The following is a 27,107-nucleotide window of genomic DNA, read 5'->3' on the forward strand; positions in this document are numbered from 1 at the left end:
ATTTACAGGTACGTCACTTCAGGTTCAAAACAATGCTGGTCACAGAAAGACAAATAATTCTGGTCTCTCTTAAAGTAGTAAAAATCCCCCAAATCAAACACCAGTACCTAAAATTAGATCCACAAGCAAGTGACAGAGATTACACAACATTCATTACAAGGTTGGCCAGGATTTTCCAGCAGAAAAGACCCAGAAGGAAGTACAGATCCACTCATTAGGACTTCTAATATCACAGTGAGTAAATTACTTTTTAAAAACATCTTGCATTACAGGGAATATTCAATCTCAGGGGAAACAAACAGTCTCTGAGCAGCTTACACTTTTGGCAGCAGCCCAAGATAGCATGAGGCACAAATCACACAAATGCCTGAGTTTGTGTAAATTCTGTGCTCAACATCTGCATGAGCTTTCTTCATAGCTGTAAAAAAAAATCATAGCCCAAGTTTCAAACATCAATGATGTTATTAGACACATCAGGAAAATCATGATTGTTCCTTGGACCTGAATCTTTCTCATCCCCTCCCTCTACCAGATATGGAACACCTCATGTGACTGATCCTGTACTGACAGTCAATTAAAACCAACAAAATCCAACAAGAAAAGGCCGATCACTACGCTGGGGTTTACCTCCTTTAAGGGACTAATTTCTGTTAATTTAATTACATTGATTTAAAAGGCCTAATTTCTGTTAAAATGTGTTATTACCATGCAGGAGGTTTGGAGGACTAGAAATGTGATTATTTGGGTATTACAACAGTCTATAAATATTTAAAGCATTAAACCCCAGAGAAGGTTAATGTAACACAGGAAAGTAACATTAGAACTACTCGGGTGAATTGTTGAATGGAAAAATGAACAAGTCTGAATATATTTGAATGTGGGATAATGTCCTGATAAGACAAAGCTGATACTGTATTCCTTGACATTGTTTCAGTGACAATCCCTGAAGAGCATTCAAAATCTCCTGTGTTAAAACATGCAAAATGAGAGATGCATTAGAACATGAAACTGATTACTTATGCTATCTGTTATAAACAGAACTCATCACCCTGATTTTAAGAGTAATGATTTCATCATTGTCAATAAAACACATCATTGGAAACACTGGCTTGAGAACAAAAACACCCACCCTGACCTATAGCCATGTTCTTGGCCATCCTGTTTGCAAAGCAGCACAGACACCCTGTTCAGTGCCTGTCAGACTGGTAGCACCTGTACACCAGGCCAGGACACGAAGCTGTTGATATGGTTTTATCGATGCTGCTGAGATCTGTGTGCAGGGGAGGATGCTAACCACGGCTGTGCTGTGCTTCCTGACCTGCCTGCTAGCAGCTCAGCCAACTCAGCTGGCTGCTGTGGGGTTTTTTAAAATGCAAGCTGACAACAACCTGCTCTAAATGTTGGGCTAAGCAATTTCAGAGTGCATGTCTAGCTCCCTGTCTTGATTCCTTTTTCTTTCAAGCTTGCTTGGTAAGAGAGAAATATTCTTGCCTTAGAAAAGCTGATCATAGGCAGACAGGCAGCATTTATCTGTATTTATTTATCTCTAGTACACAGTACAGGCTCTGCTTGAGCAGAGAGCACTCAGTCTGGACACATGCTATTAGGAATGCTAGAATCCTAAAACAACCCTAACTACTTTTTGTTTGAATCCCATTAATCCCTCCCAAAACGAGCCAAAAACTGTATGTGGGAGCTTTCCTTGTCAAATCTTCTGTAACCACTCACAGATTTACTCTGTGGATTTTGAGAACCTTGCTCAGGATCACTAAATGTTTCCCTCCAAAGGGGGTTCTGTACATGCAGGATTTTGAGAGGACCCCCACAAAGCCCTTCAGAGAGAGGTACAATTGAGTAGGAAGTTCTGATACATCAGCCCAAGAGCCAAGCAGCAGAAACGCAGCTCTCAGATTTCTGGGGCGTTGTGAATTCAGGAGGAAAATGAAGTACTAAGGCAGCAGGTAGGGGGAAAAAAAAAATAGTTACAAGCCCATTCATAAGGTTTTTAGTTTTTTATAGTACAAACAGACGTCACCAGTGACACTACATGCTGGATCAGACCTGTCAGAAGGACAGGCAATTGCTGTAGGCAGACCACAGCACATTTTTGTGCCATGAGAGAAACGAGAACTTAGCTGAACACAAATAACTCACATTTCCTTCAGTCAGTTTTCAGCTTCCAGCCCCAAAACTACGCCTTCTTGTTCCTCACACTTAGCTCTGTGAAGTTGTCCCACTAACCCGTTCAACCCTGTCCCTTCTCCGTGGTCCTCCAGCAGTTCACGCCTTATTCAGATTATTGAGACACACAGTACTTCTCTCTTAGCCATCTATGGATTGTTTTCCTACCTGAATCCCAGATTGCACAATGGGGATGATTGCTGCTTACCTAATGTTTGTTATAAAACCTGTGACAGCATTTTTTCCTCGCTGCTCCAGGAGAGGAAATAGCATTTTATTTGAAACGCTGTGCTGAGTGTCAACATGAGAGGTGTTTTAAAAGAGCTGAGAAGTATGCTGTCAGGAAAATGTTTCCAGGCCTACCTTCCCTCCCACATCCAACTGTGTTGAAATAACCCAATGCTATCCCACTCAGAGTTGGGGAGAGGATGACTAACTGCAGCTAATTACTGCTCAATCTGTTGCCCTCAGCAGCTCTGGCTGTGAATCACAGCCCCTGGCACCCAGGGCCACTCCGATCTTCTTGGGGCTCTTCCTCGGGAGGCAGCAGGAGCTTCAGGAACTGCTCACATGAAGGTGCTATCACAGAGGCTGCTGTCAGTGTTCCTGGCTGAGCAGATGTCCTGGGCAGCCTGGCTCGGAGCCCCTCTGGCTCAGGCCTGTCCTGCTGGGGCTGCGGGCACACGGCGCGGGGAGGAGAAGGTGCTCCTCGCTCATCCCTTCCTCCTGCCCCATCCTGTGCAGCAGGGACACAGCCTCGCTCAGTGCTGCTGGAGACTGCCTCCTGCTCTCTTCCCAGTTTGCTGCTGCAGTAGCAGAGAGCTGGCAGAGGGCCTCCTGTATCACATTTGATCTGTTGACTCTTGCAGCAGCGCTGGACTCTGACGCTGTAGGAGTTTCCGTCTGCAGAAACATGGTAGCCCTTCCTGCCTCCTCATTCCACTCCCTACGGAAAACCTCCCTTTTGTTTTCCCAAATTCTGGGCCAAATAAAATACACCAAAATAACACTGGAGACACAGAAGGAATCTCTTGCCTCAAGCTTGGCCTCGGAGCTGGACATGCAGCCATTAGTTGTCTCACGAGTGAAGTCATGCGGGTGGAATCCAGGCAGGGTTTCAGCAGCAGGGACTGGCTGCTCTGCAAACAGGTACCCCCTTGTTTGTGGTGGCCACAGTGACCACTCGCTCTGTTTCCATGCTAGGAGAGTCCAGCATGAGACTCTTCAGCTGGCTGATTTAAAACTTTCTAGGAAATACAGGGACAGAAGGTCTGGAGCTGTGGCGGTGTAGCTGCCTGCTGGCCAACATGCTGTGACATTTCAGTGTTGCACAAAGACAGGAAAGCTACACTTTCATCAGTCATTAGAGCTCCTGCCTCACTGCTGAAGCTTTTTATTATTTCAGGAATACCACAGAATGATCAGGTTAGAAGAGACTTCCAAGCTCATAGAGTCCATCCCAGCCCGAACACCTCAACTAAACCATGGCACCGAGTGCCACATCCAGTCTGTTTTTAAACATCCAGGGATGGTGACTGCACCACCTCCCCAGGCAGACCATTCCAGTGCTTTATCACCCTTTCTGTAAAAAACTTTTTTCCTAATATCCAACCTATATTTCCCTTGGCACAGCTCGAGGCTGTGTCCTCTGTTCTGTCAGTGCTGCCTGGAGAAAGAGACCGACCCCACCTGACTACAGCCCCTGACTCCCTGGAAGGGGAGCTGTAGAGAGTGATGAGGTCACCTCTGAGTCTCCTTTTCTCCAGGCTCAACAACCCCAGCTCCCTCAGCTGTTCCTCACAGAGTTTGTGTTCCCAGCCCCTCACCAGCCTCCTTGCCTCCCCTGGAAGTGCTCCAGTGTCCCAATGTCCTTCCTGAACCCAGGGGCCAGAACTAATATTCTCCTGATTAATCAGGTCATTCTGCTGCACCCATAGAAAGAGAGCCCACCTGAGAGCTGGGCCAGAGGCTGGCTGTGCACAGCACCACCCACCTGCACAAAGGCACCAGCAGCATGGTGTCTGTGCAGAGCACAGCTCCCTTCCAGGGAGAGCTCACATCTGGGACAGCCAGGCCAGCACAGGGATATTACAGAGCCTCCTTTCTCACTCTGGGCTCCTCAGTGTCATTCCAGGCTCAAGCACTGCACCAGGAAGGGATCTGGGATTTGGCCTAGAGCTGATGGTGCAGAATGGTTCTGTTCTTTACTTGGAAGTGAGCTGAGCATTGTTATCAAGCTTGTGTCATCTCTGTCTCAGCTCCAGTGCATCCCAGCTCTGCAGTTAATGCTGCAGCCCCTTTAACACAAGGCACTTAGAGAAGGTTTCTCTAAAATGGAGCTTCTCTGCTTCTGCTCTGTTTGAAAAGCATATTAGTAAGTAAAACCTGTTTAATTTATCCTACCTTGTAGAGATTTCCCCCCTGTGTGCAATCAGTGTCGAGACAATACGTCTGGTGATAATGAGCAGCCGCACACTGTGTGCTGTGACTTCAATTCTCTTTATGGAGCTTTAATCTGCCCAATTCCATCTGCCTCCTGGTCTAACAAAGGCCATATGGCTCTTCAGAGCCACCTATGTGCTGCTTGGGTGGGATGCAAGTGTCTGATGAGGCACTTGCTCTTCTGAGGAAATTCCCACTTCAGGTATAGGCTGGGGATGGGGTCACCACTGCTTGTGGGCACTTCTGGGACACTTGCCCTTAAAGGCCAAAAGGGATGCTCCCCACAGCCTGGCTGGACACACTGTTTGAGCTCTGCTGTAGAATGACACTGTTCTCCTCTCCTAAACATGAGAAGCCTAACTGGCTGAACCTCATTATTACTGTAGAGGTATTCAGCCCCTAACCTGGGTCCTGAGGATGCTCCTCTGCAGCCTTTCTCCAGCCTGGCATGGAGAATGTCGAGTCATCTAGTACAGACAGCAAGATAATTTATACCAAGTGAAGTGCTCAGCCTCCTTTTTCTCCTCCTTTATCTACATTCCCCTCCTCATCTCACACTGGTCTACTGTTTTCAGATGCAAATTGCTTGTGAAAATGGATATTTCAAATATTTTGTCTTAGAAATAAGTTCTCCCTAATGGTGCAGCAGCTTCTCAGTGGCAGCATTATTTGAGAGATGTTCAGGAAAGAACTTTATGTCTCTAGCTAGGCTTTCACACTTGACTAGAATGTGCTTTGTATGGAAACACTTGGGTGCTGACAAAGAGGCCCTTATTCATGGATGTAGCAGACACAGCAGCCAGCAGCAGCTCATCAAGCTCTGGGTATCTGCAGGGAATTCAAGGTAACACCTGCATGAATGTTCATAGGATCGCTGGTTAACTAACGAGAAGAATAATGTTATTTAAAAAATCAAATAATAAAATGTGTGAAGATTCCACTTTTCCTGCTGTACTCCTCCTCTTACCTAACTTCCTCTTGTATGAACTCCAGGTTTCCTCAAGTAATTCCTGACAAACAGCCTTGCTCTGGCTTGTGTGTCCTATGCTCCACATTCTTTAGATTTTTCTTAAAGATGTTATGGTTGAGGTTTTTCCCCTTTTTTTGCTTCTTTTGATCACATTCCCTTGCTCTTGCACCCAGCTCCTCCTGGTCAACTGGTTTTCCACCTCTGTCTGCCTTTCCATCCTGCCTTCCCACCTTGGGTGTCGTGTGCCCCCTGCTCTGAGCCCTCCATCAGAGGGACCTTTGAGAGCAGGTTAGACTCACATTTACCAGAAATAGCATAAGTACAGTTCATTCTGCCTTCGGGCAGGAAACCAATTAAAGGGCTTAGCGAGGCCCCTTCCAGACCTGCTCTTTGTGATTCTATTATCCCTTGCATTAGTGGGAGAGCAGTAATGGAGCCACCCTTCTTGGCACAGCCCTTCCCCAGCGATGCTATCGGCCACTCCTGGGCCTGCAGCTGGAGCTCCCCTGTTGGCTGCATGTGCCAGGGCTCATGACTTCAGTATCCGAGCCTCTGCTTCCCATAGGCTTATCAAATTACCCTCATTTTCACTGATTCTGTATCTTACAAGTCAGAGAATTTATACTTTTATATTATCTTACAAATATTATATATTAAACTTATATATTATATATAAATTTTATATATAAATTATAGATTTATTAGATATAATTATATATTTATTATATATTTATATATTTTATATTATAAAATATAAAATATATAAATATATAATTTATACAAATTATATTTTTATTATATAGAATTATATATAATAAATTTTAATGTATAAATTATTTTAATATATAAATTATATACTATATAAATTATATATAGATTATAGATTTTTATATATAGATATATTATATATTATATATTATATATTATTTATTTATATATTTCTATATATATTCTATATTCTATATTCTATTATATTCTATTATATTCTATTATATTCTATTATATTCTATTCTATTATATTATATTATATTATATTATATTATATTATATTATATTACATTATATTATATTATATTATATTATATTATATTATATTATATTATATTATATTATATTATATATATAAATCTTATATATTATACTTATAAATTATCTTACAAGTAAGATAATTTCTACTGCTTTATACTATTATTGGTTTTATTATTAAAATAAGGGGTCTTTCCTCATTCTATTTGTCTCTGTGGATGATTCTGCAGGTGGCACAGGTGGCACACAGTGCTCCTCCACTTTACATCCTGAACCATTTGGAGTAGAGCTGCTCTCAATCAGCCAGGTCAGGTTCTGTCTGGTGTTCTGTCAGGTGGGCAGGTAGGATATCCCAGTTAAGAAATTCAGCTCTTTCAAAATTATTAATTTTCTCTTGTATTAAATTCTTTGGTAAATAGCTTTATAAAGAGAAAAAAAAAAAAAAAATAAATTGCATGTAAAAACATTCTGGAATGAATGCCCCATTATACCCATCCAGCTGCAAATTGCTGTTATCTATTCAGAACAATTAGCCTATTATCCATCCTCTTAAAACCTGACACCAGCCCATCATCTTGGAGCCCGAAGCATAAAGCCATCCATTAACTTCCTTCTACTTTGGATCAGCCCTCAAAAGCAGCTCGGTGTTCCAGCATCCTTCTCGGTGGGGCTGCTCATTAGCAGCTCGCCTGCCCTGCTCTATTATTTTAAACGCTTTGGCCTCAACTTACATCAATATTGTTACTGGTGTACTTAAAATAATAGTCGAAAGAATAGATGACTGGAAAAAGGTGAGGTGGTTTGGGGAGGAGGAGGAAATACCGATGCTGCTGGAAAAACAACTTTTTTTTAATAAAAAACCACGGTGTTTCAGTGAGGCAGCTTTTACAACAAGCACCACTGACTTCTGTGGAGTTGTACTGAGAGAAGTGAGGAAGGAGCAGAAATTTTATAGAGGTATGAACCAGTTAAAATACACAAAACATTTCAAACAAAATGGATCTTTGAAACAATCAGAAGTTTTCAGAACTCTGGTACAGACAGTCCAAAGCTCAAAGGCTTTTGGGCTTGTGTAACCCTCTGAAGTAAATCCATGCAGCTCACTGGGCAGAGAACTCAGAAAGCATTTTCAAAATCAAAGGCCTGACTGCTATATCGTTTCCTTGGAAAATTGGGCTGTCCTTGTGCTGCTTGCCAGTCTTTAGTCACCTATAAATTACAACATGATGTGTACTTGTGGGTCATAGCAATTAATTTAATTTCTTTCTGCCTATTCCTTGAAAGTACTCCTGGCTAGCTGTTAGCCTGAGAGGGAATTTGTGACTGTAGAACACGATTTGTTTTTAAAGCTGTGCTCTATATTGTTTTCTTATATTTCTGTGGTCAAGTTTTCTCATTGCTTTTATTTTCCTTTGGATCTCTGGTTTGCCAGAGCACAGATACAGCAAGGCATGGCCAAAAAACACCTGAAAATAAAATCTTGTGTGCAGAACTTCTCTTTTTCTTCCCTTTGCTCCCAGAGGAGAGCTGTTTGCAGTCCTGGGCTGCTGAGAGCAGCAGAGATGCTGCGTGTCCCGGCAGCATCCCGCTCTGGGTACCAGCTCTGGCTGGCCAGGAGCACCACAGGGATTTGTCCTGTTTGCTGGGATGAATTGTTCCTTGCCTTCATTATGGGGAAAAGTCTCCAACTGAGATGCTCTCAGGCGAGTGCCCGTGGTGCTCGTTGCCAGGAGCTGGCAGGAGGCAGGGCTGTCCTGGGATGGCAAAGAACAGAACTTTCCTCATTCAGCATCTTTCCCTCCCAGCTGCTGGTAAAGGGATTCTGCTCTCTTCCACCGTTTTCACCCTCCTGGCTGAGGGATGCACACTGCCAGCAGCCCTAAGAGGGGGGAAACATCTGCTGGTGATGTTCCAAAGCAGGGAGCAGGCAGAGAAGGCTCAGAACCTCTGTCTGCAGGTGACCTGGATAAAATATCTGTTTCCAAGGATGCTGCTTTCATTCAGATGGCAGGTGCTGTCTGACAGGAAAAATTCCTTTCTACACCAGTTTTGGAAGAAGAAGGACTGCTCTTCAAACAGTAATTCTGCTATAATGAGAAGGAAAAAAGCTCCAGTGAGTCAGGATGAAGTTAGTTATTTATAAATTGTTGATTTTGGAATCCTGTTTCAAGCATCCAAAAGCAAGATGGTTGCATTTTCATGCTAACTCATAATTCCCAGTATGCTTTCAATTTGCTATGGATTACATACTGGGCAAGACTGTGATTCTCTTTTGCCTTAGATTGAGGTAAGCTTGTAACTCTACACCATGGGCAGCCACAGATGCCTGGTGTCCTGGGTCTCCTGGTCAGCTTTTACACAATACTGGAGAAGTTTGTGAGAAATGCTGTTGTTATCATATTTCTTGGCTTCCACTGCATGGGTTTGGTTTTTTTTTTTTTTGGTAAGAATTATAACAAATGAAACCACTCTTCATATTAATGGGCACAGAAAAAAAGATTCCTGTGGGAGGAATTATTTTTCTAGCTTAATGATAGATTTCACTAGGAAAAAATTCTGTTTATTCCAAAATAAACTGTTAGCATTCTAAGCCTTTTCTGGGGGGTTTTATCTATCATAATCTAATCAGAACTATTTTTAGAACAGCAGTGCATAATAATATTAGGCAGCGCTGATCTCTGAGACAATTTGAGACTCCCAGTCGAGATTCTGCCAGAGCTGCTTGCCATGAAAAGCCCCATCACAGATTTGCCCCTTTGTTACAGGGGCTGCCAGACAGATCAAGGGCTTCCAGGGCCTGCCATTTGAAGTGTGTGCATTTGAAGATGTGCTGTCAGGGATCAGTGTGGAGAAGGCTTTTGTTCTGCTGCTGGAGCAGCGTTTGTAGATGAAAGGAGAACGCCTGCGCCTGGGCCATCAACCTGACACTTCTCCAGACATGAAACTCACTCAGAACTGAGCATGGCATGGTGCACTGGAAAATAACACATATTTATTTTGCCTTTGCTTACCGCTCTGAGGAGCGTCCCAATCACTTCATAAAGGAATAGTGACTGCTGGAACATGAGTAACCTGCTGGAATGGAGCATTTCCAGCACAAAGGGCAGACGTTTGAAACCACACAAAGCTCTGGGGCTACCTTGCACTCGTTGTTTCCATTGCTTTCAGTGTGTTTTGATCAAGCCCTTGGCACTTCTGGAGGAGAGGTATTTGGTCATCTGTCAAAAAAATCTGTGTCACGGGGCCATCACAGTAATAGGATTTTTTAAACATGAACATAGATATGATGTGGGGTTTCATTCCTCAAATAAACCCCTCAGATCCCAAGGGAAATGCAACAGGAAGTACTTTTAAGTCCACAGAGATTACTTCATTTTTTTTTATGTCTTTGACACCTTTAAGTTACTCAAGGATGCGCAGCAATGTAATTTCTTTTGTGACCCTGCAAAACTGAATATGAAAAGTGGAGGAAGGGTGGGTCACTAAATCCTCAGCTTATGTTTGTCAGCACACCTGGCCTCCTCGCCTCACCCATCATCCAGAGCCCCCAGGTACTCCTGCCAAGGAGAGAATAACTTGGTGCTGTATCCTCTGGCCAAAGATCTCCAAGCACCCAATGCTCTTCACCACCTGATTATTTGCTGTAGACATCATTACTTGCTCACCACTGCAATTCAGCCACCCTGGGATGAGAGACAGTGTTTCAGGCAGAGAGCAAGAATTACTCAAGGGATAAGCACAGAGTACTGAATCCCATGTTCTTAATAAAACTGAGAGGGAGCTTTGGACAGAGAAAAACAAGGAGATTTACAAAGAAAGTGATGCAGAATTTTAACTGACACAAATAGTTGAGTCCCTGATTTTACTTCTGAGCTTAAAACACCACCATATCAAACATTGCCTGCTAAATAACGTGTTGGAGATGGGCTCAGGGGAAAATGCTGCCAACAATATTTTCTAATATTTTTTTAGGAGAAAAAAAGGATTGGCCCTGTCTGCATTTTGAATACCTTGTAAGAAAGCCTTGTGTCCATGGAAGCAGATGCAATGGGTGACTGACAGATGTAATCCCACCAGTTGGTGTCTACCACAAAGCTCTGCTTTCTGCCAGAGGATGAGTCAATTATGGCAAAGCAGGGCTGGTATCAAGCACAGCACCTTCTCCTCCTCTCTCCTGTCCTGGCAGCCCGTGCTTTAGGCTGGACACACCTTGGCACCCCGGTGCTTTTACTCATGCACACACAGGGAGAGGTTTGATCTCTCCCCCGTGGCTGGATCTCAGTGAGATTCAGGGGGTGCAGCAGAAGGAGCCCCACTGCAGAAGGTGCTGGCATCTTTTGTACCAGCAGCCATTTGAGGTCAATTTCTGCTCCAATTATATTGCACCCTAAATGAGAACAAAACATTACTGCAAAGTATGAAATTTACTGTTACGTGAGGAAACAACTCTCCGTAACTTCCATGATCAGTGAGGGAGCCCCAGCCCTCTGACGCTGTGTGAGTAGCTGGTTAGTGAGACTGTGAGTAGCTGGTTAGTGAGTAGAGCTGTGTGAGTAGCTGGTGAGTAGAGCTGTGTGAGTAGCTGGCTGTAGCAGCCCATCCCTCTCTGGAGCCCAGCAGAGCACAGGTGACCCCAGGCAGCCCCGCTGTGCCCCCAGGCTGTGCGGGCTCAGGAGCAGAGGGGCTGCTCGCTCACATCACTCACCCACTAAAGCTCAGCACCTTGATTAATGCTTTGTCTGAGATTGGAGGGGCCAGCACGCTGCAGATTTGAACCTGTCCCTCCTACCACAGCAAAGGGACACTGGGCCAGATTTGCTTTAAGTGGTATAAACTGTGTGATAACTGGGAACTCAACTGTGTGCAATACCCACATCACTTAAGATCTCCAAGCACCAAATACAAGCACTAAGCAAGTACTGAAAGAGCTCTAAAGCCCACACTACTTTGAAACAGTAACAGTAACATAGTGATTGAAATATTAAAATTGTGATTTGAAACCCAGAATTTTCACAAAATAATCTGAGCATCAGTCACTGTACAAGCTAATACTGAGCATAATGCAATGATCCTGTTAAGTACTTAGGCCAGGAAGGGTTTACAGCTTCATTTCCCAATGGTAATCAGAAACAGTCCTGCAGAAATAAATGCAGTTATACTGGTGTGAAAGCCCAGAATTCAGACTACAGGGCAAAAGAAGATCATGTGTTATTTAGTGAATCGCTGCAATCTATTTTTTTGCCACATTCCCTCATCTCACAAGCACATCTGGTGTTTTAGGAACATTGTATTCAACAGTGGTAAAAGGACACTAGGGCCAAGAATAACAAATGAAAAATGAAAACACTGGGGCCTAATGCTGATCTCATATGGGTGTAAATCAGAGGGATTCCAGCAAAGCCTTTGGAACCACCCCAGTGAAATACTTGTGTCTGATTCAGGATCAAAACTGTACAGACCAGGGATTTTCACTGTCAGGCCTGAAATTCTTCCATTCCACTGGGAAAATTTGCTGCAAAATATCTTTAAAAGAGCTTCTCACCAATATGAGAAATGCTGAGGAGGTGACCAAGCACAGCAGAAAGGCTTTAAGCAGCTCCTGTGTCTGCACCAAGTGATGTAAAACACACATCAAACCAGATGAGGCACAAGTATTTGATTTGCAATTTGCAGCACAAAAAGTGGAGTTTGACCACAAATAAATATATATTTTATACATAGTTACTGGATCAGTACAGAACATGATTGCTCTTAAGCCCTTGAAAGACAGAGAAAGACTTTCCACTGACTGCAGGGTGAGCTGTCCTCAGTAAATAACCTTCTGAATAACATGCATTATTATTGCACTTTGTATTTCTGATCCTGACCCGAGGCACTGCCATAACCACAACACTTGTAACACTTGGCAATTTAACTAAGCAGACTGTCTTTAAAATGTAAACAAATCCCAGCTGCTTGTTGACAAAATTGTTTGGAGACACCAGACTTGAAAACCTCTCAGTCCCCATTTGTTGTAGGGAGATCCTGGCAGGGAAGGAAAATGCGTGCATAAATATCTGTGCAGAAACCACCTCTGAGCCTGAAAAATTCTGTTTGCCCTTGGAACCCCACAGGAAAACCCCAGAAATACATTCAAGACACAAATCCAATAACTCCACTGAATTTCCTAATCCCACCTTCCACTGATTATTTTCCCCGGCTGCTGCACACTTCTCAAACCACATCAAATTAGAAACACTGTAAAATCACGGCTCTTCCTCTTCCTGGAGACACGATGCCAAAACATGGGTAAATTTTGTGTTTGTCACTGTCAGGTGCTGCTGCTTTTATTCCATCCCACCCTACTTGTATTTTTACCTCTCTCAATAACTTCCCTCCTCTTTCAAATGCTGATGGAATCTCCCCCTGTCTCCCTTCAGGCTGCTGTAAAGGTGACAGCAAAAGGGACTTTTTGTGGATTTAGAGGGGCTTTGTTGGAGGTACGGGCTTTATTTACCCTCCACATGCTTTTCTTTTAAAAAGAAAAGTCTTTAAAAAGACTTCTTAGCAGATGAGGTTTTGGAGCCTGGCAGTCCCTGCTGCTGGGGCAGCCCATCCATCCTCCCTCTGGTCCTGCTCCAAAATCCTTCCTCATTTTCCTCCGTGCCCCTCGGGGTGAGGATGCCCTTTTAAACCCCACTTTGCCACAAGTCAGCAAGCTGCTTTTCTTTGTAAACACGAGGAATAACCCAGCCAGGGCTGCCCCTTGTCTGGCTTTGTGCTCAGCGAGCAGAGCAGCAGCCAGAATGCCTGAGCTCAAACACTGGGGCTCAGGAAGAAACTCTGAGATCTTGAGGAGGAGAAGGGTTTCAGATTACTGACTTCCATTGATCAGACGTTTTACAACTGATAGTGGCTTTCAAGGTTTATTTGGAAACCTTGTCAGGAGGGCAGAGATGGGGGAAGGGACAGAGCCAGCAAGGCTGAGGGCTTCTTTTCTATTGAATGTGTGCCATCAGGATGGGGATAAACAGAAGGGAATGCCATTGCCACTCCATCTCCAGGCTTAGCCCTGGGTTTACCGCTGGCTCAGGTCTCTGTGGCTGGAGGAGGAGAGATGGGCTGGGCACTGCCGAGGAGGGAGGGTGCAGGAGAAGGAATCTGGGAGTTGTTCACTGCACAGGATTTATTCCCTTCCTGCTCTCCAAACGCTTTGGGCTCCAGCTGAAGCGCCCCAGAGTGACCCGAATGTTGGGAACTGGTCTGTGTGAGCACCCCAGTTCTGCTCCAGCCTCAGATCCTGGGTCTGATGCCCTCCAGGTGAAGTGTCCCGCTGGAGCCAGGCAGCATCTGCACAATGTGCTGCAGGGAGCATCTGCTGCCAGGGACAGGACACCTGGGTCAAGGAAAGAGGGAGAAGAGAGGAAAAATCTTATTTTGGCCAGGTCTCAAGGGCCAGTTTCAGAGACTTTCAGAAGAAAAGTTCCAGGAGCTTGTAAGAGGGACTCTGGAGTTTTCCAGGATTTACCTTTCAAAGCTGCCAGGCACAGCGAGGCTGGGAAGCTCTGCTGAGGCCAAACTCAGATATGGACCAAGGCTGTAAGCACTGAAGTCAATAAAAACATCCACAGGGAAGCTCAGGTGTCAGCGAGTTTTGGTGAATGCTTTGGTGATGGGTGAGGAGCCAGCAGCAGTCTGTGCTGTGGCTCCCTGGAGGATCATGCAGTGAGGACAGGGATGTGGGAGATGTGGGCAGGGGCTGTGCCTCCTCACCCTCTGCTGCTGGGAAAGCTCCAAGTGTCCCGAGCTCAGGAGACAAAAAGAGAGCACAAAGCAACCTTTACCTTCTGCAGGCTGTGGCTGTGCTGCTAAAGAGAGGGGGGTGTGCTGGAATGCACATAACCCTGCTCTAACCTCTCACACCTCCCCGTGTTGGAGATAAGGGTTGACATGGGAGTTATTTGTCCACTCAAGCTCTCAAAGAGCTCAAGAAACTGCCAGTCAGGCTGTAGTCAAACTAAACTCCCTGTTTCTGGAGTGATATCTTCTGCCAGGGTTAATTAATGTTCTTAATCTACATTTCAAGTGCAAATTTTTTGACTAAGGGAGAAAAAAAAAATTGAATAATCTAGCAAGCAGGTAAAAACACTGAGGCTTCAGAAACTGCTCTCCAAATGGGACAAATCCTTCTTCTGTCAGACAAAGAAAGTCTGGGCTGCTAGGATTTCTGGGAATCATCAATAATTATGTGAGCTTCAGGAGGTGACCTTGGACTCCTTACAACCTGATCCACCTTTATTCTCTCTCTCACTGTGGTTTACCACAACATTTTAGAAAGCTGAAGAGCACTAAAAGAATTTTTCTCGTCTAGAATCTGTCCTCGCCTTCTGGAGGAAAATAGTGATTTTCTCTCAAGGACAAACAGAAAACTACTCCTCAGCCAGACCCCACAGAAATTACAGTCTCTGCCCCAGACTCCCATTATCAATCCAAATACACAGAAGATTATTCCTCTATTATTTCTCCCACTTGCACCCCTATGACCATTTCACCTGTGTTGCTGCAGACTCCCAACAGCCCCAAACTCTCTGATAATTTAACAGGAAAGGGTTCAGATAGCACCAACAGCACTCAGAGACCTGTGAAATACAGCCTATGAGGAGATGGCAGAAGAATTATTGTTTTCTTCAACACAGAGAAGACTGCACAGAGACATGATAACAGTCCTCAAAAATGTAAACAACTGTAGCAAAGAGGAAGGAAATAATCTCTTCTCTCCCACGTGGAGAGGATAAGAATAACAGGCTAAAATTGCAGCAGGGACTGGACATTATTTTTCTTTTTTCTTTTTCTTTTTTTTTTTTTTTTTTTTTTAATGAAGTATCAGCAAAACCACTTGTGACTATTGGAATGGTGTTACTGAAGCACTGGGAGAGGTTGTCTCAGAAATCAACAAATCTGGAGCACTCTGAGAGCAGGCTGGACCAACACCTGTGCTAACGGGGCAGGAGCTGGAGAAGGAATGGGGGACTCTTTAATATCCTTTCTAGCCCTGCTTTCATAAAGTTTAACGATTCCTTGGAGAAGTACACGTTCATTTATCACCCTCTGGGAAACTTTTAGAAGCAGTGCTTGCACGTGTGTGTTCCTTGCCTCCAGAGCCTTCCTTGGGATTATTTCTCTTCCAAACACGAGGCTGCTCTCTGCTGTCTCTCCTGTAACAGGTGAAGCTGCTCTGGCCAACCAGGACCTACAGTCCTACCAATACTTGAAAGGACAAATATTCCTACAGAAACCACAGCAAATGGGCCTTTGCCTGCCTGGTCACTTGTGTTTCACTCGTGCAGGAGCATGCACTACAGTTGTGCTGAGCTCTTCCCCAGTGAAACACAGCAAACAGGAGCTGGGATGAGAATGGCCAGCAGGGCAGACCCTGGCTGTCACAGGCAGCTGTGGCAGGTAATCCTTGTGGCAAACTCAGCAAACTCCATCCCCAGCCTGCTTCACTTGCTTGTCCTTGCTGCTCTCACTGGCTGGCTTCTTCAGAGCATCAGCACTTAGGCAGCCAAGAACCTTCCTCTGCTTTCTAACCCAGCATTTTTCCTTGGCCAGTTTATTAATTAGTTCCCATGCTGTTGCTGCATTTCCATGTCTCTAGAGCCTTCCAGTTGAGTAGCTGGCATCAGGATCCCTCTCGGTTAAACAGGTCAGGCTGTGTTCTTGTCTTGCCAGGGAGTCAGGGGAACGCACCCACGGCACATCAGCAGTGCTCCTGGCTCCTGAGATAGAGCAGAGGCCACCCAAAATTACAGGGGGGACAAGGAGTGTCCCAGAAGCGAGCCTGATGCACTGACACAAGATGAGGAGGAGTCAGGGAGCGAGGCTGCCCTCGAAGCGCTGCAGTGGGGCTGCAGAGGCTGCTGCCACCCTGCATGCCCCAAACCCAGAGCAGCTCCTGCCAGGAGCTCAGCCTTGCTGGGGTGGGCTCCCTGCTGCTGGCTGTGCCCAGGGCTGGGGCTGAGCCCCAGCTCCATCTGCCCTTGCCCAGCCTCCCCTGCCCCAGCTGCTTTTCCCATCCCCTCCCTGCTGCCAGTGGAGGTGTTTGTGCAGAACCAGCTCGGGGAGCCCGTCCCAGCCAGCAAAATATCCTGCAAGTTCATTTTTCCGTCCTGCTGGAAGAAGTTCTGTCTGGTTCCTCGGGTGGCTGCCCAGGCCCTCGGGCTGGCACAGGGGAGGGAAGGAATGGGGCTGTGCCATGAGTGCTGCTCCCGAGTGAAAATCACCCACTTGGGGCTGATCCAGAGCCTGCCCTGGCTGCTCCCCTGGAAAATCACCCACTTGCTTTGCCCCAGATCCCCCCAGGCTCCTCTCATGGCCCCGGACAGCAGGACCCCTGTGGGGACAGCCAGGTCTCCAGGGTGTCCCTCCTGTCCTGTCCCGCAGAAGAACAGAGCTCAGGGGCTGCTCACTGGAAAACTGGTGAGTGCTCACTTCTAGAGTCCTGCATTTTCTGTGCCTGAGCCTCTGGACCATTACAGTGCTGCATTCTTGCATCATAATTAACAGTTGCTGCAAAGATATTTTGGAAAATGTGGCTCTTTGTAATCACATTTAGCAATGAGTATATCTAAATAATTGTGTTTGTTGAGGCATTCCTTTCTTGGGCAGCTGTTATAACCCACTTTAAAATAAACCCACTCCCCTCACAGGTTTTGGAGCCCAGCTTTGCTATAAATGATGTAGACAAACCATTTCCAAGAGTAATTTCAAAATTTAGAGTTTTCTCATTTTAATATGTTTGACACTGACACTTCCAGGGAGGCTGGTACACATTACCACTAACACACTTTGCAGAGAGCCTCTCTCATGTTGTCCTGGTTTGACTGAAGGAATTACAGGGGCTGCCATAAGTTTGGGCTGATTTCTGTACTCATTCTGTGGGCACAGTACAAGATTGCTGCTCTTTGCAATACTTCTCTGGAGAGTGTGTTAAAAGAAAAAGCTCCTACCGTGGCATTTCGATACATTCAGAAACAACAGTTTTAAAAAGGCACATTGTTATGTCTCGTGCAGTCCTGCCTGAAATTTATGTACTGGTAATATTTGTTTATCTGCTAAATGAAATCATGGATACTTAATTCCTGTCTGACCACTAGAAAATATTTTGTAGTTGGTTTGATGCTTATGTCACATATAGAAACTCAGAAAACCTTGGCCAGCTTTCATGGGCTGTTTGCTGGAAGCCTGTTCACAAAGGACCTGTACAAGATGAAGCCCTTTTAACTCCCAGGAATGCTTTAATGAATACTGTTGGCACCCACCCAGGGTAAATTATCTATTAAAACCAACATATATTTATAACTTGATCAACCATAACATCTTTTTATGGATTATGGTAAAAAAAACCAAGTTATAGCAGGTAATTGTGTATATTAGCATCTGTGCAATAATGTACTCACAGAGAATTTCAGTTAACACTCAGGTTCCTGTCAGGCCAGCCAGGCAGATGCCTGCATTTGGGGTTAAATGCTCTTTATACCACGGAGAAAAAAAAAGGCAGAAGCCAGCAAAGGCTGTGGAAATCAGCAGTGAGTTACCTCTTTCCCCTCACCTCCACTTCCCTGCAGAATTCAAACAATCACTTCAGTGATGACAAGAAGCAGGGACCTCAATTTTCATTCAAAAGTAGGAACCTTGGTGGTGGCTTTTGATTGTAGAATCAGCCTGGTGGTTCCTGATGGTTTTTCAGCCTCAGGCCAAACCCCAAGGCAGAAAGGAGCTGTATCCTGGCCCTGCTTTCCTGTGCAGCACCAGCCCAGTCCCCAAACACACCTCCCTGCTCCAGCCCAGGCATCCCTACCTTCAAAAAAAACCCAAAAAAAAGCTGTTTAAGAGGAATGCAGAGAGGTTAAATTCATCAGCACTTTGAAGTGAACTTGCAGAACTAAGCACTAGTATTTTCACTGCAAAATGAGGCCTTTTGCTGGGAAGCATCAATGCAACAGGATCATCTACTGACAGACTTGTCAGCACTTTCAGGCAGGCTGAAGTATTAGAACACGCATTTGGCTGAACATTTCAACAGAATGTATTCCTTACCATAAATTTTCTGTGCCTCTGTAACTACAGAAATTCTCCTTCAAAAGGCAAACACGCCTACCTGATTTGCAAGTAGCACAAAGCAGCACTTTCTCTAAAATCTAGAGAGTTATTGCTGATATTTCTGCCCAAGGAACCCACCTAATAATAACAACATGTTTTTCTGCCCTGTGACTTGGTTCTGGCTGCACACATTTCCATTCTGGTGTCATTTGTAGCTGTTTTTAACTTCAGCGAAAAGCAAGCCTTCCTTTCAGCTAAGACCAGACATATCAAGTTCAACTAAAAAAAAAGTGTTGGGAGGGGAAAGGAAGGGCATTTTGGCTGGGGAGAAAAACGAGAGGAAGGGACTGTAAAAAGAGTAAAGTGCCAATTCTCTCTGAGATGTAACACCATCTTAGCAGCAGCAGCAACCAGCAGGCACAACTTTGTGGACCTCGCTTCTCGGCCCCTTGGTTTTTCATCTGTACATCCAGCAGTGTGCTGGGGAGGGAGGGAGGCAGGGAGGGAAGAGGTTGGGATGGCTGCTGTGGTGCAGAGCCGTGCCAGGAGCCCTGGCTGTGGAGCAGAGCCGTGCCAGGAGCCCTGGCTGTGGTGCAGAGCCATGCCAGGAGCCCTCGTTATGATGTAGAGGTGTGCCAGGAGCCCTGGCAGTGGTGTACACCATGCCAGGAGCCTCTCAGAGCCCTGGTTATGATGTAGAACCATACCAGGAGCCCCGTTTGTGATGTAGAACCATGCCAGGAGGCTCTCAGAGCGCTGGCTGTGGCATAGAACCATGCCAGGAGCTGTGCCAGGAACCTCTCAGAGCCCTGGCTGTGAGAGAACCATACCAGGAGCCCTGGCTGTGGTGCAGAACCATACCAGGAGCCCTGGATCTGGGGCAGAACTGTGCCAGGAGCCCTGGATCTGGGCAGAACTGTGCCAGGGGCCGTACCAGGAACCTCTCAGAGCCCTGTTTGTGATGTAGAACCATACCAGGAGCTGTGCCAGGAGCCTCTCAGAGCCCTGGCTGTGGTGTAGACCCATACCAGGAGCCTCTCAGAGCCCTGGTTATGATGTAGAACCGTGCCATGAACCTCTCAGAGCCCTGTTTGTGGTGTAGAACCGTACCAGGAGCCTATCAGAGCCCAGGCTCTGGTGTAGAACTGTGCCAGGAGCCCTGGCAGTGGTGTAGAACCATGCCAGGAACCGTGTCATGAACCTCTCGGAGCCCTGGCTCTGGTGTAGACCCGTACCAGGAGTCTCTTGGAGCCCTGGCTCTGGTGTAGAACCGTGCCAGGAGCCCTGGTTATGATGTAGACCCATACCAGGAGCGCTGGTTATGATGTAGAACCATACCAGGAGCCCTGGCTGTGGTGTAGACCCATGCCAGGAGCCCTGGCTCCGGTGTAGACCCATGCCAGGAGCCCTGGCTGTGGTGTAGGCCCATGCCAGGAGCCCTGGCTGTGGTGTAGACCCATGCCAGCAGCCTCTGGAGCGCTGGTTATGATGTAGGCCCATGTCAGGAGCCCTGGCTCCGGTGTAGGCCCATGCCAGCAGCCTCTGGAGCGCTGGTTATGATGTAGACCCATGCCAGGAGCCCTGGCTCCGGTGTAGACCCATGCCAGGAGCCCTGGCTCCGGTGTAGGCCCATGCCAGGAGCCCTGGCTGTGGTGTAGGCCCATGTCAGGAGCCCTGGCTCCGGTGTAGGCCCATGCCAGCAGCCTCTGGAGCGCTGCCCGCCCGCCGCCCCCTGCCCCGCGGCGCTGCCGGGCTGGCCGGGCTGGCCGGGCGGCGGAGGCGCGGTCACCACGCTGTCATGGAAAGCCTCCGAGGGAGGGCCGCGGGTTCCAGGGCTGCCCGGACAAAGGAGAACGGCTGCCGCCCCCGTCTCGCCCCCCGGGCCGTGCCAAGGCCAGCAGATGGATGAATAGCGGCTGTGTTCTGGCTGTGCTCTGGCCGTGTCCCCAGCCCGGCGCACGGAGCTCGGCCACAGCCGGGCCCGACAGAGGAGGGGATGGCATCGGACAGGGACAGCTCCAGCCACAATGTGAGTGCTCGGGAAAACAGCCCTGGGGCCGGGAGAGGGAGGGAACAGCCCCGGCTCGGGGGACAGACACCGCTCCTGTCGTTTGCTCCTCCGCTTTGGCAGGCGCTTTCCTCTCAAAACTCGCCTCTGCTTTTTCCCTTTGAAGAAAAACCAGCGGCAGGATGTCTGCTGTGCTCTGCCAAGGGTAGTTAGGAGCCTTTTTCCCAAAAAAATCAGGGTAAGAGGAGGGATGTTGCTAAAAAGAGATGGTTTTTAGGGAAGGAAGGGGCAGAGATGAGCCCTGAGGAGGAGGAGGAGGCAGCACACGCTCCGCACCCTGCACGGCTCTGATCTGCCCCTCTCACAAAGCCTGCCTCTGTCTGGCACAAAGTACCCTCCATCTGCAGAGGAGAAAAGGAAATAAATACAGCAAATACTGAGGGAGTGAAGAGGCCAAGGTTTCCTATGTAGGGTTTATAGAGAAGCAAACCTTGGTGAAGCTCTTTCGGTTCTCTGCGCTCCTGTTCTGGGTGTTTGTGTTTTTTAGGAAGGGTGTTTCTCGTGCCCAGCCTGCGTTCTCCGAAAGGGCAGCTGCCCAAAGGTCTGGAAAAGAGAGACTGTTAGAGATGAAATGGAATCAAAAGCCCAGATCACAAACACCCATCAAACCTCAGAAGCTCAGGTCCAGATCTGCCCCTCAGACAGCTGTGGAGAAGGGAAGAACACGAAGCATTGCCTGGGGCACAGCTTCCAGCCCTCAGGAGGTGGCATCAGGGACCACATTTTGCAGCTGATTTTTCTGTCTGAAATGGTCTTAATCATCCTCAGACCTGGCAGCAGGGAAGTCACTCTGGGGTCACAGTTTCTGTTTCTTTGGCCCATGTCAAAGAAATTAAAATGGTAAGATTTGTGGCCTTGGAAAAAATCAGGACAATGCTCCTTAACTGGAAAGGAGGAGTGAGACTTCCCAAACCTGCAGATTGTATCTCTGGTGAGATAGGAGGTGCAGAACAGCTTTTGAAGATCTGGGATTAGCTGTAAGGGACACAATTAGTGAGGAGGATGCACAGGTAACTATGTCATAGTTACTGAAAATGTACTTTATTAAGATTGGGAGAGATAAATGCTTTCCTAGAACTAGACAGCAAGACAAAAAATACAGACATCATTAAGCCAGGAACTGATGGTAAAGAGAGGACAAGAAAATTATGCTAAATAAAAAGTCAAATTAACTCCCTGTATATTGAATCACTCCACTTGATGGAAAGTTTCAGGTGCATCATGTATTTAAAGTCCAGGTATAATAGATGAAAAAAAAATACTTCACTCATTAAAATTTCCTAAACTACTGAAAAATCTGGGGTGTCGAGTTTTCTCTTCCAACCCATCTTGAGGTTAAGTGAAGAGCCTCCAGCACCTTTTTTTCCTGTACAATACTCAGATAAGTAAGCCCTGAAGGCCAGAGGTTTCCTGAGCTCAGGAAGAACATCCAGTGTGTCCAGAGCAGCGATGTGGAGAGGGTGCAGCACCACACAGAGTGTCCCAAGAGTCGCTGTGCTGCTGAGGCGTCCTCTGTGTCCCCTTGGCACAAGCACAGGTGAAGGCTCACACATTGCTGCAGTGCTCAGAAACACTCGGTTCCAGGAGAGGGACAGCCACTCACTGGTGTAAAACCCTTTCACCAAACAAATGCAGTTTGGTCCAGGCTCCAAAGGACCTAAAGGCATAAAGTGCAAAAGGAGCAAGCTGCTTTCAGTTTCTGCAAAGCCACGGAGGAGCAGAGCTGACCCAGGGAGCATCGAGGCATGAGCTGGGAGCAGCAATCATGCCATCAACACATGAATAGCGAGCGCCTTTTCCAAGACTCATTTAGCAAGGAACAAAGAAAGTTGTGGGTACAAGGAGTCTCAGGCATACCTTTACGATCACATGTAATTTGACTGCAAGCCAACCACTTTATTCTATAAATAAAGGCCCAGTGAGCCTTCTCTGAGCTCTCCTGGCTCAGCAGCCTGGCTGCATGGCAGGGATTGCCCCTCACGCTGTGACAACCCTCAGGGCTGCTCCTCAAAGCTGAGACCTCTCACCAGCAGCAGATCTTGGGTAAGTGATTGATACTGCACATAACCCCCTGGTATGGGAACTCTGATTTGTGCCCTGCTAACTTTGATTTTATCTTGGTAACTTTGATGGTTTTTTCTTGGTGAAAACTTTTCCTGAGAACTTCTTTTCCTTCTTTTGCTTGTGCCTTGGTAGCTTTGAATCATTGTTGAAATGGTTGTGCTGTGTAACACCCGAGTGAAGGTACCCATCAAGCATTTTAAGTCCCATTTTTACAGCATCACATTAAAATCAGTTTCAAAGATGTCGTTGATGATGATCCTTGAAGTGATCTAAATCCCTGTTCATGATGAATCGGTGTAGCTGGCAGAATCCTGAGTCAGGATCCAGGACAATGGCTGAGATGAGCAGAGAGTCCTGTAAATGACGTGACTTGACAAGTGGGAGGTCATGGGAGAAGTGGTCACTGGCAGAGGGGGAAAAAGAGAGTGTTTTTCAGTGGGAAGTAGATTTAAAAGCCTTTTTTGAGTGCCTGCTGTGAGCAGTGAATGCAGAGCAGATATCTTCATGGAAGTTTCCAGCCCTGGGTTTAGGAAGGTCTGGGGAATGCTCAGCACGCTGTGACTCACTGCTCCTCAAAGCAGGAAAGTCCTGGAAGCTGTGATACAGAAAAAGAACTTTTATTTAGAGGCTGAGGGTCCTGTGTGTGAAGCAGTTGCACAGCACCTCTGAGCATTCCTTGGATGGCATTTACAGGGACGTGCTAGGCAGGTAGCTAAAGCTGAAACACTGCAGCTTTGTCCTCATGGAGGAGACTGCAGGAAAAGGCAGGCAGCATTTAAGAAGGCTCTGAGGAGAACTGATCACTCCCCAATGTTTTTTGCTTATTCTGAAGCACGAGCAGGAGCTCACTCAGCAAAACTGAAAGTGTCTGTAACAGGACTCCCTCGTCCAGCATGCCATCAGCCTGTGGAATTTGTCATCTCCTGGGGCAGGTTAGGAGGTCAAATATTGGGGTGAGCAAACACTGAAAAGAGGTCGGGAGGTCCAGTAACAATATTTACAGTTCTGCAAGCTAAAAAAGGTACCTTCAAATTCCATTAGCCAATAGCAGGATAAAAATAAATGTGCTTTTCAGTTCCCTCCAGGCTGTGGCACAATGGCTGAGCAGACCACGAGAGGTTGCTTGCATTAGAGAAGTTGGACACCAGCTCCCCATAAGTGGCACCTGGGACTGCTGTTTAACAGCAAGAAGCATCTCCACTTTCTCCCTCACAGAAATTCTCCTGTTCTGTGTATTTCTAGGGAGTCTGCTTTCCCATTCTGACTTCTAGGAAGACCAACAAAACCTCAAGCAGTGCAGAGAGAGCTGCAAAAAGGAAATGGTGCTGAAATAGGAAAAAGGCACAAGACTGTGCAGCTGATTTATGCCAGCCAGTCAAGTGCTGGGAAAACAAATAAAACTGGAAGCAAAATATTTTAATTAAATAGATTGATTTACCTATTAAAAGATAAAACATTGACAGTATTTCATCTGAATGATGCATTTTTCTCCCCAGACATCTCTCTTTGTGGCTTCCAAGTGAAACTTTCACCTTCCTCAATTAAACAGCTGCCACTGACAAGACACCGGGCAGAGAGCAGTGTCCTGGTGAGGTAGAGCAGATATCCTGAGATAGATCTGAAAAATACGTTTGGGATAGAAACAGAACAACCCAACAAGATCCAGATCCCATCGCCAATTTCCTTTTACTTCAGGAAACAAAGGTTTATAAAATAGAAGTCTGGCTTTGATAGAAGCGCTCTGGCTGTTTTGTCTGTATCTCTTTGTGCTATTTTGGCCCCAGACTCTCACCTCCAGCCCTTCCACAGAGATAGGGAGGGGGGAGCCATAGAGGACAGCTCTTTTCAGCAGCAAAAGGCCCATTAAATCAGTTTAGCTGTGCACCTCAGCTGCTGCAGCTCACGCTCTGGCACCTCAACACTGCCCTGTTTCACTGGGGAGCTGAGGCAATGTCCCAGACTGTGAATGGGAGCCACTGACAGCATCATCCCAGCACTCCCAGCCAGGAACAGCCCTGTGGACAGCTGAAACTCACACTTACTGCCACAGCTAGGCCTGCTAGAGCCCCAGATGGATATTGCAGAGCGAAGACTGGGGCTGGTACTCAATGGCTCCACAGTTTTATTAGATTTGTATTTGTTCTGGTGAAATGTCATCTGTGTTCATACTGCAAAAGAGGTCATATACTGTATGTTGTGTCGTTCTTTTTATGGTTTCTTACTCTTTGGATTAAAAAAAATTTACAATCCTCTGGGATGAGAAGCAGAAGTAATACCTCACCATTTAGGGAATCATTCATACTTCAAAAGTAAAAAGAGTAAACAGCTAAAATAATCGTTCTGGAAAACGCTGAAATATTTTGGCAGGAGTTGCTTCATGAATACCTTGAATGGAAAATACATCTGTGGAAATAAAGACAGGTTTATAAGCAAGGAAAAAAAGATTTCAAGTAATTGCATAGTTTACTTCCAGTGCTCGGTTTTTGACCAGATCTGCAGCAGGCAGACTTTAGAAAGGCAGAGTTAGCTGCAGGTCTAACAGTGTGGACTTTTCCAAAATGCCCACAAACAAACAATTGGAAAGTCCCCCTTACCACAGTAAATCCCATCTCCCACATCCCACTTTCAGTCTAAATCTGATAAGGGCATGCAGAGAGTGTGTTCACAGCTGGGGCAGACTTTCAGTATTTTGGTATTTTGTGGCTTTAACTCGTGCCTCAAGGCTGTGATGAGCTTACAAGTTCCTGGTTTGGGCATGTATTCACCTGCTTCTTCAACAGCAGCCAGCCTGTACTCCTCTCCTCTCCTCTCCTCTCCTCTCCTCTCCTCTCCTCTCCTCTCCTCTCCTCTCCTCTCCTCTCCTCTCCTCTCCCTCTCCCTCTCCCTCTCCCTCTCCCTCTCCCTCTCCCTCTCCCTCTCCCTCTCCCTCTCCCTCTCCCTCTCCCTCTCCCTCTCCCTCTCCCTCTCCCTCTCCCTCTCCCTCTCCCTCTCCCTCTCCCTCTCCCTCTCCCTCTCCCTCTCCCTCTCCCTCTCCCTCTCCCTCTCCCTCTCCCTCTCCCTCTCCCTCTCCTCTCTTTCATTCCTCCTGCCTGGCATGGCCAGCTTTCCCTCGGGGCAGATTTTGCTGAGGCCCTTCCCAAACACAGGGATAGGATTTGAGGAACTGGGCTCTGGGTTTTGGGGTGTCTGGGGAAAATGAGGCACGTGTGGAGTCAGATGTCCCCTGGGACATCCTTGCAGCAGAGGCTGGTCTGGGTCCTCACACTCCATCTGAGGGCAGTGAAGGGAAGGTGGGAATGGCTTTCTGGCCCCACACCACACTGGACATGTCTGATGACCACAGAGCAGCCAGAGTTCGGGTCACAACTGAAATGTTAAAAGTGGTGAGGGACAAAAAATGGGCTCTGTAAAAGCAATCTGATGAAGCTCAGACATTGCTGAAGAGAAAACTGGGAGGGAGGGAGGGAGGGAATGGGCAGGGTCAGCGTGGCTGTACCCTGTCTGGGGGCCAGCTCTGGCAGCAAACCTTGCTGTGTTTCTCCTGTGAGAACCAAAAATGAGCAGTGACTCAGGATACAGCAACCCCAGAGAGAGGGGAGAGCTTCTCTGAGAGCCAAAGGGTGAACAGGCACCTGCACTGCCCCTGCCCTGTGCCTGCCCTGAGAGCCAAGGGTTTATTAAACTGTCTCTGAGGACAGGCAGTACAAGAAATGAGCTCCAGCAATCTAGAGTGCCTCAGGTATGTAAACACACACCAGAAACATTGGAGTTGGACAGCAGAGTGATGGAGGGGCCGATGCAGAGGCTGCAGGATCCGCATCACCATCACCATACACCTTGACACACTCCTTTGAACCAGCCAAGACGTAATTCCTTGTCAAATTACATGAATCAGATACGTGACTCTGTAATTACACCTGTGCAAACCATTAGACACAGGATCATAGAACTTTCTACCCAAAACAACCCTTGGGGAAGAAATTTCTCATGAAGCTGCTTGGGTCAGGGTTCAGTGAGTGCTGGAAATTCTGGGGGAATCCTGTTGGCAGGTTTAGAGAAACGAGAACAAGAAAATGAGATAATGCTCTGGTTTGTGGCTTGTTCATGCTCTCTTGGGTTTTTCTTTATTTTTTTCCCTAATATTTATGCGCATTTGCAGGAGTTTTCTCTTCTGCAGTCACATAACTGAATAATGTTTTGTGACATTTAAAAGAAGGTCCAAGTTCACCACAGACCTTGATTATGTGAGTAAAATAACTGCTCCTACCAATCCAA

General features: G+C 46.6%; 1 protein-coding gene and 2 long non-coding RNA genes across 5 annotated transcripts in view; 1 reads left to right on the forward strand and 2 right to left on the reverse strand.

The window, feature by feature from the left end:
- Positions 1 to 8,440: 8,440 nt before the first annotated feature.
- Positions 8,441 to 10,208, reverse strand: LOC111928526 (uncharacterized). Of its 2 annotated transcripts, none has more exons than XR_002864155.2 (3): positions 10,151 to 10,208; positions 9,759 to 9,837; positions 8,441 to 8,706 (listed from the first exon to the last, which is right to left on the reverse strand). It is a non-coding gene; the product is annotated as an uncharacterized LOC111928526 (long non-coding RNA). The 2 variants fall into 2 exon arrangements; XR_002864154.2 differs by having other exon boundaries at positions 10,133 to 10,208.
- A 7,151-nt stretch (positions 10,209 to 17,359) lies between these two features.
- LOC147653835 (uncharacterized) lies at positions 17,360 to 18,269 on the reverse strand. The gene is made up of 3 exons (XR_015285820.1): positions 18,210 to 18,269; positions 18,058 to 18,108; positions 17,360 to 17,533 (listed from the first exon to the last, which is right to left on the reverse strand). It is a non-coding gene; the product is annotated as an uncharacterized LOC147653835 (long non-coding RNA).
- A 1,198-nt stretch (positions 18,270 to 19,467) lies between these two features.
- Positions 19,468 to 27,107, forward strand: part of NINJ2 (ninjurin 2) — a 44,503-nt gene continuing 36,863 nt past the window's right edge. Inside the window, exons 1-3 of one of the 2 annotated variants that reach the window (XM_086885540.1) lie at positions 19,468 to 20,046; positions 20,108 to 20,312; positions 20,374 to 20,729. In XM_086885540.1, the coding sequence (XP_086741666.1) occupies positions 20,697 to 20,729 (33 nt within the window). In that variant the 5' untranslated portion in view covers positions 19,468 to 20,046; positions 20,108 to 20,312; positions 20,374 to 20,696. Of the gene's footprint in view, positions 20,047 to 20,107; positions 20,313 to 20,373; positions 20,730 to 22,705; positions 22,812 to 27,107 lie in introns of those variants that run through there. The other variant, XM_086885541.1, reaches the window with a different exon arrangement.

Source organism: Cyanistes caeruleus, chromosome 4 (assembly GCF_971803275.1).
Source record: "Cyanistes caeruleus chromosome 4, bCyaCae1.hap1.1, whole genome shotgun sequence".
In the NCBI taxonomy this organism is placed as follows: Eukaryota; Metazoa; Chordata; class Aves; order Passeriformes; family Paridae; genus Cyanistes; species Cyanistes caeruleus.